Source organism: Nerophis ophidion, linkage group LG01 (assembly GCF_033978795.1).
Source record: "Nerophis ophidion isolate RoL-2023_Sa linkage group LG01, RoL_Noph_v1.0, whole genome shotgun sequence".
Taxonomy (NCBI): domain Eukaryota; kingdom Metazoa; phylum Chordata; class Actinopteri; order Syngnathiformes; family Syngnathidae; genus Nerophis; species Nerophis ophidion.
In genome coordinates this window covers 38,886,235-38,899,941 of record NC_084611.1, presented here as the reverse complement: position 1 = coordinate 38,899,941, position 13,707 = coordinate 38,886,235, and the positions used below count along the sequence as shown (strand labels likewise).

General features: G+C 40.8%; 2 protein-coding genes across 9 annotated transcripts in view; one reads left to right on the top strand and one right to left on the bottom strand.

The window, feature by feature from the left end:
* mlxip (MLX interacting protein) overlaps nucleotides 1-9,526 on the bottom strand; it is a 78,203-nt gene extending 68,677 nt beyond the window's left edge. For 5 of the 8 annotated variants that reach the window (XR_009807030.1, XM_061902305.1, XM_061902319.1 and 2 more), the window contains exon 1: nucleotides 8,928-9,526. Coding sequence is in view for 7 of the 8 variants with exons in the window: in XM_061902305.1 (XP_061758289.1) it covers nucleotides 8,928-9,250 (323 nt within the window). In the remaining variant the exon portion in view is untranslated. The remainder of the gene's footprint in view (nucleotides 1-8,927) is intronic. The other 3 variants (XM_061902284.1, XM_061902296.1, XM_061902313.1) reach the window with 1 other exon arrangement.
* Nucleotides 9,527-13,589: 4,063 nt separating this feature from the next.
* The window catches only part of LOC133554006 (myosin-9-like), a 1,746-nt gene continuing 1,628 nt past the window's right edge, over nucleotides 13,590-13,707 (top strand). The window contains exon 1 of the mRNA XM_061902332.1: nucleotides 13,590-13,707. This exon is cut by the window's right edge and continues 1,628 nt beyond it. Coding sequence (XP_061758316.1) covers nucleotides 13,596-13,707 — 112 coding nt within the window. The 5' untranslated portion in view covers nucleotides 13,590-13,595.

Genomic DNA, 13,707 nt, shown 5'->3' with positions numbered 1-13,707 from the left:
ATGATTGATGTAACTATAGCTGAAAAATAGTACAATAGCAATAGGAGAGACTATTCATTCCTGAACACCATGGAGTTCATGTAGGCTTAAAGGACTACTGAAACCCACTACTACCGACCACGCAGTCTGATAGTTTATATATCAATGATGAAATCTTAACATTGCAACACATGCCAATATGGCCGGTTTAGTTTACTAGATTGCAATTTTAAATTTCCCGCGAAGTGTCCTGTTGAAAACGTCGCGGAATAATGATGCATATGTTGACGCGTGCTTGTGAGGTTATTGGTTGTAGCGGACATTTTATCCCAGCACCACTCACGGCTAAAAGTCGTCCGATTTAATCGCATAATTACACAGTATTCTGGACATCTGTGTTGCTGAAACTTTTGCAATTTGATCAATTAATAATGGATACCACAAAGAAGAATGCATTTGGTGGAAAGCGGTGTATTTCGGCCGGCTGTATAAACACAAACACAGCCGGTGTTTCTTTGTTTGTTGTGAAGCTTTAATATGGAACAGAGCGGTCAAGCGAACATGTTTCTCTACCACATGTCAACCGGCAGGTTTCGGTGAGAAAATGGTGGTAATAAGCCGGCTCTTACCGTAAAACATGAGCGGAGCTTGTGTCAATCTTCCTGCAGCTGTCAAAGAGGCAGCTGCGACTTTCTTGGCTCCTCCGTGGCTTCACTCAGAGATACTGGCGGTCACCACACCCCTCCGACTTTCAGGTATAACTTTATAATCTCACTAAAACACTAGTAACACAATAAGCAGCTAAGGGATTTTCCATAATTATCCTAGTAAATGTTTTTAATAACATCTGAATTACTCCCCTAGTCTTTTTTTTTTCCTTGTAGTCCTTCACTCTCACTATCCTCATCCACAAATCTTTCCTCCTCGCTCCAATTAATGGGGAAATTGTCGCTTTCTCGGTCAGAATCGCTCGCGCTGCTGGTGTCCATGATTGTAATCAATGTGCGGATGTGAGGAGCCCTCACACCGGTGATGTCACGCGCACATCGGCTTCTACATCCGGTACAGGCAAGGCTTTTTTATTAGCGACCAAATGTTGCGAAATTTATCTTCGATGTTCTCTACTAAATCCTTTCAGCAAAAATATGGCGATTGCGCGAAATTATCAAGTATGACACATAGAATGGACCTGCTATCCCCGTTTAATAAGAAAATCTCATTTAAGTAGGCCTTTAGATAGATAGATAGATGGACAGACAGACAGACAGACAGACAGACAGATAGATAGATAGATAGATAGATAGATAGATAGATAGATAGATAGATAGATAGATAGATAGATAGTACTTTAATGATTCCTTCAGGAAAATAACAATTTTAGCAGCAGTGTACAGAGTTGAGATCAATTTAAAAAAGTAAAAATAATAATAATGGGAGTTGATGCAGTTACATTATTATATCAACCATCACAGACAGAAATTATTCATTTAAAATCATGTCCTTTTTTGCTGCTTCAACACAGCTCAATCAACAGAGAAAAAGGTAAAGTGAAATAACAAACAGACAGGGCTTTGCTGTCATAACACACGCACACACATGCGCTCTGAATACGCACTACTGATTGGCTCTTATCGCTCTGTATACGCACCGCTGATTGGCTTTTACCGCTTTGCGTGTAACCAATCAGATGGTTGTGTGGGTGGGACAATGCTGTGTGCTGTGTACAGACAGAGACAGAGGCAGAACGAAGCGGAGCAGCTTGTTAAGACATTAGAATAGGCGGCTACATGATATGGTTGTGTGCAAACTCGTTTGGTACACCACCGAACCGGACCGAAACCCCCGTAGCGAAACGGTTCAATACAAATACACGTACCGTTACACCCCTAGTATTTACATATTTTGGTCATTTTAAGCATACGGTAGTGCATTAATTTCAAAGAGTTATCACAATGTTCGCTATTTCATTCAGCAACAACAACAACTAATAATCATGACAGACTTAATGAGCGATAATGACTACTTTGGGACAAATGATGATCCAGAACCTGCTACGTTTGAGCCTGAATATAAGGAGGATGAGCTACAAGTTTTAGAAGCTGAGTGATAAGCAGCTTCAACAAGTTACACTATGGTTAAGTGCTAAACAAGAAATACAAACTACTGCGACCATAATTTAAAAACCACTTACTGTACAATGTCTGCTCTCATTTGGATGCCAATGAATGGGATGTTTATAGCTTCCCGTTTAAATGACGGATTTCACCAAAAAGCGGTACAGCAACTCATCGGCTTAGTACAGGGTTTCCCGCAGCTCTTTGTTGTTAAGGCGGCCGCACACACCAGCAGTACGATGATTCTATGTGTCTGCATTAAAACATTCTTCTTCATACTGCATTAATATATGCTCATTTTAAACATTCATGCAGAGAGGGAAATCACAACGAAGTTGATTGACCAAAACTGTATTTATTAAACAGTTATTAAGCAATGGCACAAACATTTATGTCATTTCAAAACAGAAAGTGCAAGATTGTCAGAGACATTTTAAAACAAGCTATGAGTGCACTTTTGTGCATGATGTCACTAAGATGACAAATCAAAACAACACTAAATTCAAGTGCACTTTTTGTACAGAACGCCACAATAGTTTAAAACAAATTAAAGTGCACCTTTGTGCATGATGTCACACAAGATACTTCAATAACTGTAAAATAGAGTGGGAAACACATGCAGTATAATGCCCGCAGCTAAAAGCAACTGAGTGAGAACATATACCTGAATATCACGATATACCGTATTTTTCGGATTATAAATCGCTCCGGTGTATACGTCGCACTGACCGAAAATGCATAATAAACAAGGAAAAAAACATATATACTGGAGTATAAGTCGCATTTTTGGGGGAAATTTATTTCATAAAATCCAACACCAAGAATAGAAATTTGAAAGGCAAATTAAAATAATTAAAGAATAGTGTACGTTATATGACACAAATAACCAACGGAGAATATGCCTGGTATGTTAACGTAACATATAATGGTAAGAGTCATTCAAATAACTATAACATATAGAACATGGTATAGAATTACCAAACAATCTGTCACTCCTAATCGATAAATCCGATGAAATCTTCTTCCTCGATGTCGCTTCTAAACAACTCTGCCAACTCCAAAGGTATGCGCCGCTTCCTTTTGTCGTTTTCTGCTGCATATTACACTACGTTCAGCTTGTAATCTGCAGTACATGATTTCCTTTTCGGTGTAATTTTTGTTCAGCCCATCTCGGTTTTTATAAATTACCGCCAACGTTTAAATTATATATTTTAATAGCCACGGCAATACCATATAGCATATAGCAGTTAGCATTCCATGACCCACAATGCAGTTCTGCCTTGACCCCCCCACCGAATTCTTATTGGTTGACGTGTGTGTGACGATTGCTGACATGTGTGTGACAATTGCTGAGCTCTTCTTCGTCTCTTCCGCGAATTAGATAAATAATATCATTCAATATTTTACGGTAATGTGTTAAAGGGGAACATTATCACAATTTCAAAAGGGATAAAAACAATAAAAATCAGTTCCCAGTGGCTTGTTGTATTTTTTTTCAAAATTTTACCGGTTCCCGAATATCCCTAAAAAAAGCTTTAAAGTGCTTGATTTTCGCTATTTGCGATGCGACTATCCATTTCCCTGTGACGTCATACAGTGCTGCCAATGTAAACAAACAAAGGCGGATACCACAGCAAGATATAGCGACATTAGCTCGGATTCAGACTCGGATTTCAGCGACTTAAGCGATTTAACAGATTACGCATGTATTGAAACGGACTGTTGGAGTATGAAAGTATTGAAGAAGAAACTGAAGCTGTTGAGCGAATAGCTATTGACGCTATTCATAGCCATAGCATGGCCGAATAGCTGGGTTAGCATCGCCGGTAAAATGTGCGGACCAAACGATCAGGACTTTCGCATCTCGTGACACTGGAGCAACTTAAATCCTTCGATTGGTAAGTGTTTTTTTCGCATTATATGTGGGTGGAAGTAATCGTAATATAGTTGCAAATGCATCTGCAGATTATCCATACATCTCTGTGCCATGTCTGCTTTAGAACTGCCGGTAAATAACATGTGAACATCGATTAGCGTAGCATGTTAGCATCGATTAACTGGCAGTCAACATCAACAAAACTCGCCTTTGTGATTTCGTTGATTTTATAGTTGCAAATGCATCTGCAGGTTATCCATACATCTCTGTGCCATGTCTGCTTTAGCACCGCCGGTAAATAGCATGTTAACGTCGATTAGCGTAGCATGTTAGCATCGATTAGCTGGCAGTCACGCCGCAACCAAATATGTCTGATTAGCACATAAGTCAACATCAACAAAACTCACCTTTGTGATTTCGTTGAATTTATCGTTGCAATTGCATCTGCAGGTTATCCATAAATCTCTGTGCCATGTCTGTCATTGCCGGTAAAATGTGGAGACACTTTGGCACATTCAGTGGGGGTCTGGCAGCAGACACTTTCGCATCTTCGGGCCAGTGGTGCAACTTGAATCCCTCCCTGTTAGTGTTGTTACACCCTCCGAATAAGTGTACGTTATATGACACAAATAACGAAGGCATGATGTCTCCAAAGTTCCAAAAAATAGTCGAAAAAACGGAAAATAACAGAGCTGAGACCCATCCATCCATCCATTTTCTACCGCTTATTCCCTTTCGGGGTCGCGGGGGGCGCTGGCGCCTATCGGCGACTTGTCCAGGGTGTACCCTGCCTTCCGCCCGATTGTAGCTGAGCTGAGACCCAATGTTTGTAATGTGTTGAAAATGAAAATGGCAGCTGTATTACCTCGGCGACGTCACGTTCTGACATCATCGCAAAAAGAGCGATAAACAGAAAGGCGTTTAATTCGCCAAAATTCACCCATTTAGAGTTCAGAAATCGGTTAAAAAAATATATGGTCTTTTTTCTGCACCATCAAGGTATATATTGACGCTTACATAGGTCTGGTGATAATGTTCCCCTTTAATAATTTCACACATAAGTCGCTCCGGAGTATATGTCGCACCCCCGGCCAAACTATGAAAAAAACTGCGACTTATAATCAGAAAAAAATGGTAGTCATTTTCTATATTGCGCAGAGACAAACATGCTATATATTGAGTATATCGATATATCGCCCAGCCCTAGTTCTTTTCTTAAATAAGGATTGCAATGACAGGCAAATTTGTTTAATATCCCATTGGATTGAGTTTTTTCTTGCCTTGATGAGGGATCTGAGCCGAGGATGTCGCTGTGGCTTGTGTAGCCCTTTGAGACACTTGTGATTAAGGGCTATATAAATAAACTTTGACTGATAGAATGATAAAAAAGGAAGTTCCTCTTTCAACTTTTGAGCACCTGATGAAAAGGGTTGTTTTGGTTTTAAAGGCCTACTGAAACCCACTACTACCGACCACGCAGTCTGATAGTTTATATATCAATGATGAAATATTAACATTGCAACACATGCCAAAACGGCCTTTTTAGTTTACTAAATTGCAATTTTAAATTTCCCGCGAAGTGTCCTGTTGAAAATGTCGCGGTATGATGACTCGTATGATGACGCGTGCGTTTGACGTCTCAGGTTGTAGCGGACATTATTTTCCAGCCCGATCCAAGCTATAAGTAGTCTGCATTAATCGCATAATTAAACAGTATTCTGGACATCTGTGTTGCTGAATCTTTTGAAATTTGTTCAATTAATAATGGAGAGGTCAAAGTAGAAAGATGGAGTTGGGAAGCTTTTAGCCTTTACCCACACAAATACACGGTGTTTCCTTGTCACGAAGGGGAAGCTTTACTATAGATCAGAGCGATCAAGCGAACATGGATCCCGACCAAATGTCAACCGGCAGTTTTCGGTGAGAAAATTGTGGTAATAAGTTTGCTCTTACCGGCGACATCAACGGAGCTTCCAGCTGCGTGACTTCCCTCAGAGACACTCGTGGTCAACACACCTGTGGCCACACCCCTCAGACTTTCAGGTACTATTTAACCTCACTAAAACACTAACAAAATAGGCAGATAAGGGATTTTCCAGAATTATTCTAGTAAATGTGTCTAATAACATCTGAATCGCTCCCACTGCAATCGCCTTTTTTTTTTCCCTAGTCCTTCACTCTAAATTTCCTCATCCACGAATCTGTCATCCTCGCTCAAATTAACGGGGAAATTGTCGCTTTCTCGGTCCGAATAGCTCTAGCTGCTGCTGGCTATGATTGTAAACAATGTGAGGATGTGAGGAGCCCTACAACCCGTGACGTCAAGCGCACATCGTCTGCTACTTCCGGTAAAGGCAAGGCTTTTTTATTAGCGACCAAAAGTTGCAAACTTTATCGTCGATGTTCTTTACTAAATCCTTTCAGCAAAAATATGGCAATATCACGAAATGATCAAGTATGACACATAGAATGGACCTGCTATCCCCGTTTAAATAAGAAAATCTAATTTCGGTAGGCCTTTAAAGCTTTTTTCAATAAGCTGCGGCATTGTAGGAATGGGCTCTGTGATTTTGTTCAGGGCTAGATTCTTTAAAATCCACTTTTCTATCCGACTTAATGTTCCTATTCTTTTAATCACTGCGTATGCTATCTATTCGCTGGTGTTACATATTATCTATTCTTTTCGCTGCCTGTTAGAAAATGGCAGCATTCAACACAGGAAGACGTGAACAATAAAAAACTATCAGTCATTTCTGACACATGGGAAAAGGGCTAGGAATTAATTGATTTTGCTTTTTTCTTTTTCTTTTCGAACATACCATTACTCAAATGTTGACACTATTAATATTGTGCAGCACTGCTTGGTAAGAGCTCACCAGTGTTGTGTGGACAATTATGAAGCCTCCATGACAAGGCTATGGAAGTGTTTTTCAACCAGTGTGCCATGAAATACTGTCTGGTGTGCCGTGGGAGATTATGTAATTTCAGTTAATTGGGAAAAAAATGTTTTTTGCAAACCAGTAATTATAATTTGCCAATAATGTGCCGTTGTTGAGTGTCTGTACTGTCTAGGCCTCATGTAATACTCTTCCATATCAGTAGTGGGCAGCAGGTAGCTAACTGCTTTGTAGACGTCGGGAAGGACGACGATGGTTTGTTGTGATCACAAAATGCAGACGACACCAGGCGGCAACAAGTTAAAAATGCATCTAATGTTTAAACTAAAAATAAATAAAAGGTGAGTGCCACTAAGAAAAGGCGAGAAAGCTTAGGGATGGCTATGCAAAATGAAACTAAAACTGAATTGGCTGCAAAGTAAGCAAAAACAGAATGCTGGAGGACAGCAAAGACTTACGGCGTGTGGAGCAGAGACGGCGTCCACTAAGTACATCCGAACATGACAATCAACAATGTCCCCACAAAGAAGGATATCTAACCCTACTCTTGCCAGATCCTTGTAGTTCGCTGAGCTCCACACAAGGATCTGGGAGTTCTCAACAGGAGATGTATTTCAGAAGGCGGGGGCCTCGTAAAAAAAAAAAAATTGTATGTGATTGGATAAAATACTTGTCCGTTATCTTGAATGATGTGCTACTTCAACCACTCACATCGAAATCAACCCGTGACGCTGATGAGTTAAGTTACGGCTCGATTACGCATGCACCACCCGGTACCCTTGCACCTCCAAAGCCCTCAAATCTAGACTCCTAACATCCCGGGACAAGCTAGTCAGGTTATTTGTAGACCTCCACCCCAGATCACACCTCACTCCTACCCACTTCTCTAAAGTGGGCTGGCTCAGGGTGGAGGACAAAGTCAAACAACTTGCACTGAGCCTAGTCTATAAAATCCCTTAAACCTCCGATACCGAAGTACTTGTCAAACTACTTCCATAACGGAAATGACCGCCATAATAACCACAACACCAGGGGGAGCTCCACAAACCACATTAAACCCAGATTCCGATCTAACAAAAGGTCTTAACTCATTCTCCTTCTATGCCACATAAATATGGAATGCACTCCCAACACGTGTAAAAGAAAGTGAATCTCTATCTTCCTTCAAAACCGCACTAAAAGAACACCTCCAGGCAACTACAACCCTTGACTATGGTAGTTATGGCAGTGGTTCTCAAATGGGGGTACTCGTACCCCTGGGGGTACATGGAGGTATGCCAAGGGGACGTGAGATTTTTTTTCAAATATTCTAAAAATAGCAACAATTCAAAAATCCTTTACAATATATATTGATCAATACTTCAACAAAATCTGAATGTAAGTTCATAAACTGTGAAAAGAAATGCAACAATGCAATATTCAGTGTTGACAGCTAGATTTTTTTATGGACATGTTCCATAAATATTGATGTTAAAGATTTCTTTTTTTCTGAAGAAATGTTTAGAATTAAGTTTATGAATCCAAATGGATCTCTATTACAATCCCCAAACAGGGCACTTTAAGTTGATGATTACTTCTATGTGTAGAAATCTTTATTTTTAATTGAATCACTTGTTTATTTTTAAACAAGTTTATAGTTATTTTTATATCTTTTTTTCCAAATAGTTCAAGAAAGACCACTACAAATGAGCAATACTTTGCACTGTTATACAATTTCATAAATCAGAAACTGATGACATACTGCTGTATTTTACTTTTTATCTCTTTTTTTCAACCAAAATGCTTTGCTGTGATTAGGGGGTACTTGAATTTAAAAAATGTTCACAGGGGGTACATCACTGAAAAAAGGTTGACAACCACTGGGTTATGGTACGACTACGAATTCATATCCAACAATTGCGTAAACAACTTTTTACTGTCAATATCGACTTCATTTTTTTTAGATGTTTTTCTACTGGTGGTTGATGCTTTTTTTTCAATGGACAAAAGTGTGCCTTGGCTCAAAAAAGGTTGAAAACCCCTGCTCCAGGGATCATTAGAAGGCGGTTAAGCGTGACGTACCTGTATGCGAGTGTCATGCACTCAAAGAGCTTGGTGAGGGAGGCGTCGATGGAGATATGGGAGGTGCTGGCCTTGCCGAAGTGGTAAGTCTGGCAGGCCTGCGTGTTGACGGTATCGAAGTCGTAGCCTTTCTTCGGCGGGTGCTCGCTGTGCGGCGCCGACACCATGAAGTGGCCGCTGTGGATGATCTGCGACTGCAGCCGGTTCTCGGTCCTCCGTAGGCCCAGGCTCGTCTCCTCCGCGTCCGAGTCATCGTCCTGCTCCTGCTTCGCGGCGGGTGGGTGATGGAGGTGCTGCCTGACGCCAAGCTCCATTGCAGCCATGATGGCTCTCCTCGCACGCCAAACAAATAGCTAACGTATAGCCAGGCAGCTAGCTTAGCGCGCCCGGGCTATCATGAGGCCGGCCCGACGACTGCTTCGTTTAAAGTCTCCGCTTGTCCTGGAAGCGTGGAGCCCGGTTAACCCATTTCCTTAGACTGCCAACTTGTCGATTATACTTCCTCCCAAATTCTTGTTGACTTATGGACATTTGACGACGGACCAGCTGACTCGACGGCTTCAAAAAGGGGGCAGGCTCAAGCAGTCTGGAACCGGAAGTGCCTCTGTAACAAGGTATCTGATTGGTCGATAGAAGAACCAACCTCCTCCCCCCCGCCCCTCCCCATGGTACTTCATATAACCCGAGGCCAGATCGCGTCGTCTTTTGCTTTGTAGGTCAAAGGTCAATGAACATACAACTTCATACCTGCCAACCTCTGCGATGAAGTAGCGACTTATCCAGGGTGTACGCCGCCTTCTGCCCGATTGTATCTGAGATAGGCGCCAGCGCCCCCCGCGACCCCGAAAGGGAATAAGCGGTAGAAAATGGATGGATGGATGGATATATATATATATATATATATATATATATATATATATATATATATATATATATATATATATATATATATATATATATATATATATATATATATAATGTGTGTCTTAATTAGATTATCCAGAGAATAGTTCTCGATACCGGGGTAGAGCGCAATGTATGTATGTGTGGGGAAAAAATCACAAGACTACTTCATTTCTGTAGATGAAGTAGTCTTGTGATTTTTTTCCCCACACATACATACGTGTATGTATATATATATATATATATATATATATATATATATATATATATATATATATATATATATATATATATATATATATATATATATATATATATATATTGTAGGAGCCATTTTAGGCATCCTTCTTTTTGTTGGCATTACTTTCTTTTGTCACTAGGTCGTGGGCTTTTTGGTTGAGCAGTGCAGGGTTGAAGGCATATATAGGAGCACAGGTGAGCTGCTTAGGGAGGACTCAGGTGTGGGACCACAAACCGTTCTTACCAACAGCAGACAACAACAGCACACAGCAAAAGGCAGGAAAGACAGGAGAACATATGGCACAATGTCACTACAATAATCCATGGTATGTTTCATTCACCCTGCAAGTTTATTAATAAATATGCATTAACTGGATTTCTGACTGGACCTCACTTCAATGCAATGTTTGCTGCTGCGTAGGATCACTCCCTCAAACCTGTTGAGTAGTGAAAATAAATTAGAACATTTGAAGGTGAAGATTGCCACTACAACTCAAGTAAGAACGGTGCTCTTCGAGTGAAAAGGACAACAAGAACACCAAAGGACATCAAAAAGCCGCAGGAGGATGAATTGTGCCACGGCCACGCTGCTGCTCATCAGCCAGGGTGATTGGACACACCTGCCAGCTCTATAGGGTGAGTTGTTTGGAGCTGAAAGCAGCACAAGGGAGAGACTTGGTCAATTATGTCTGGTGGCAAAGATGATGTACAGCCACAAGGTGGCCAAAATGTGGATCCTGAAAAGGAAAATGTACAATATGCTGAAAAGGAAAAAAGAGCCATAAAGTATACTGCCAAAGGCTTGGAAATGAAAGTTGAGAATTATCATAAAGCAATAGGAGCACGTGTTAAAAAAGCTGCTAACATAAGGGACACAATGAAACAACTCATGCATTTAAATGAAAATGATGAAAATGCAAATGCTGTAAGAAGTCACTTGGATGAATTGATTCATTTGTGTGGAGAGGCAAAGGAGAACCATTCCTCATTGATTGCCTTACCATTGCCTGAAGAGGAACTTGGTAGAAAAAATGACTGGTTTCAAAAAAAGATTAAGATACTAGAAGGTTTTATAAAACTTGTGCATGAATGGTTATCATAAGTGAAAAAGCTAACCACACATGACACAGCCCCTGGGGGAGAGGAGTCACAATTGCATCTTTCTCAGACACATGGCTGAGTTGAAACGCAATTCCAAGATGAAATGCATGTCCCACTTGCCCATGATGAACATTTATGTGTTACACTTTCTGATATTGGAGCCCAGGACAGTGCACCGAATGCCTCAATCACACGCAACTCCATAACATCAAGAACCTCTTCTACCTCATCTGCTCTCATTTGAGCCCAGGCCAAAAAGGCTGCTCTCATGGCAGAGGTTGCTGCATTGGAGAAAAAACATCAGATTGAATCACAACAAAGAATTCAACAGGAAGAATTCGCAAAACAGGAACAACTCAGAATGGAAAAGGAAAAGTTGGAATTGGAAACAAAGCTGGCAGCCGCAAACGAAAGGGAGCACGTTTTTGCGACCATGGGATCTAGGGAAGGATCAAGAGTGTCAAGAATGAGCTCTGAATCACACAAGGGAGCTGCTGCTCCAAAGAAAACAATGCCCCTCTCTGACACACAGGTTGTGAGGCCAAAACAATTCATATGTGAAAAGGACACCAAAGCTCATTACATGACTCCAAGACAGGCTGCTCTCTCTTTAATGCAAACTGACAATGTATCAAAATCAACTATGCAAATGGAAAGTGTGTCGAATACAACTGGGCAAAGTAATCATACTCATGTGAAAAAAGATGGTGTTAAAGGTCACACAGTTCACACTACATCCGCTGTCACAAATGCCATCAAACAAGATCACATTCTTGATTTATTAAAAGGACAACATGATTTCAATGCCTTATTGGTTAAGCAGAATGTCCATTCCTCTTTACCATCAAGAGACGTACCTGTGTTTGATGGAGATCCGTTTCAGTATGAAACCTTTATAAGGGCATTTGAATATGGAGTGGAGAAAAGGTGTGACACCAATGACTGTTTGCATTACCTCGAACAATATACTAGAGGGCATCCAAAAGAGCTGGTTCAAAGTTGCCAACATTTGCCTCCGTCCCAGGGCTACCAGAAGGCAAGACAACTACTCAAAGAACATTTTGGTAATGAATATCATATTGCAACAGCATATATGGAAAAGGCTTTTTCCTGGGGAACAATTAAATTGGAGGATGTAAAAGGATTGAGAGCATTCTTTCTATTCCTCAGAAGTTGTTCCAATGCAATGGGAAGTCTGGCCTATATGGAAGAAATGAATGTTGTTTCTATTGAGGACCATCATCCTAAAGCTTCCATACAAGCTCAGAGAGCAGTGGAGGAACAAGGCCTGTGACCTACAGGAAAAGCAAGGCCATCGTGCCATTTTCCCAGACCTTGTAAACTTTATTGAAAAACAAGTCAAAATACTCTCTGATCCACTGTTTGGTAACATTCAGGACACTAAGCAATCAACTGTCAAACCCTCATTCGTCCCTAAGCCAAGAGTAAATTCAAGTCCAAGAAGCAGCTTTGCAACAATAATACCCATAGAAACTGTGGAGTCAAATGAAGGAAAAAGGAATGTGATTGTCAAATCTCACAGTTGTCTGTTCTGTAAGAAGAGTGGTCACACACTGGAGTGCTGTCCACAATTCAAGAGGAAGAAGCACAAAAAAAAAATAGACTTCTTAAAGGAAAAAGGAGTCTGTTTTGGCTGTTTGAAAATAGGACATTTAAGTCGAGATTGCAGAAATCGTCTATGTGAAATCTGTAAACAAATTCCACAAATACTCCACATTGAACAGACAGGACAAACACAAACCAAATCAATTGGAATCAATACTGTTGTCCCACCTCCCAAGCATACTTGTGGTCATGTTGGGGCCGGGGATGACCCCTCCATCTACTCCATTGTACCTGTACAAGTTAAAAGCAACAAGGGAGACACAATGTTACAAACTTATGCATTTTTGGATCATGGAAGCACCTCCACATTCTGCACAGAAAAACTGATGCAAAAAGTGAACATTACAGGACAAAGAAAAACCATCCTTCTCAAAACCATAAATCAAGTGAAACCCGAAACCAGCTACCACATCACTGGACTGGAAATAGCCAGGATAAATACAAATTACTTTATTCAATTGCCTGATGTATTCACACACAAAACCATGCCAGTTTCACCACACAATATTCCAAAACAGCAGGATTTGAAACACTGCCATATCTAAACAATATCAAATTACCTGAAATTGACTCGACATCGACGTCCTCATTGGCACGAAGGCCTCTAAGGTACCTGAACCCTGGGAGGTGGTCAATAGCCAGGAGGACGGGCCGTACGCAGTGAGGACCCTATTAGGATGGGTCATTTATGGTCATTTAATAGGAGATGACACCAGCAGGCATAATGGCTGCCCTGTTGCTGATGTCAATAGAATATCTATTCTAAACCTCGAGGAGAAATGCTTTGCCTACGACAAGATGGAGAAAACCAAGACAAGTCTCCAGCAAGAGTTGGACGACATGGTGATAGGTCACGACCAACTTCGACAAACTGTCACAAATCTGGAGAAGAAGCAAAATAAGTTTGACC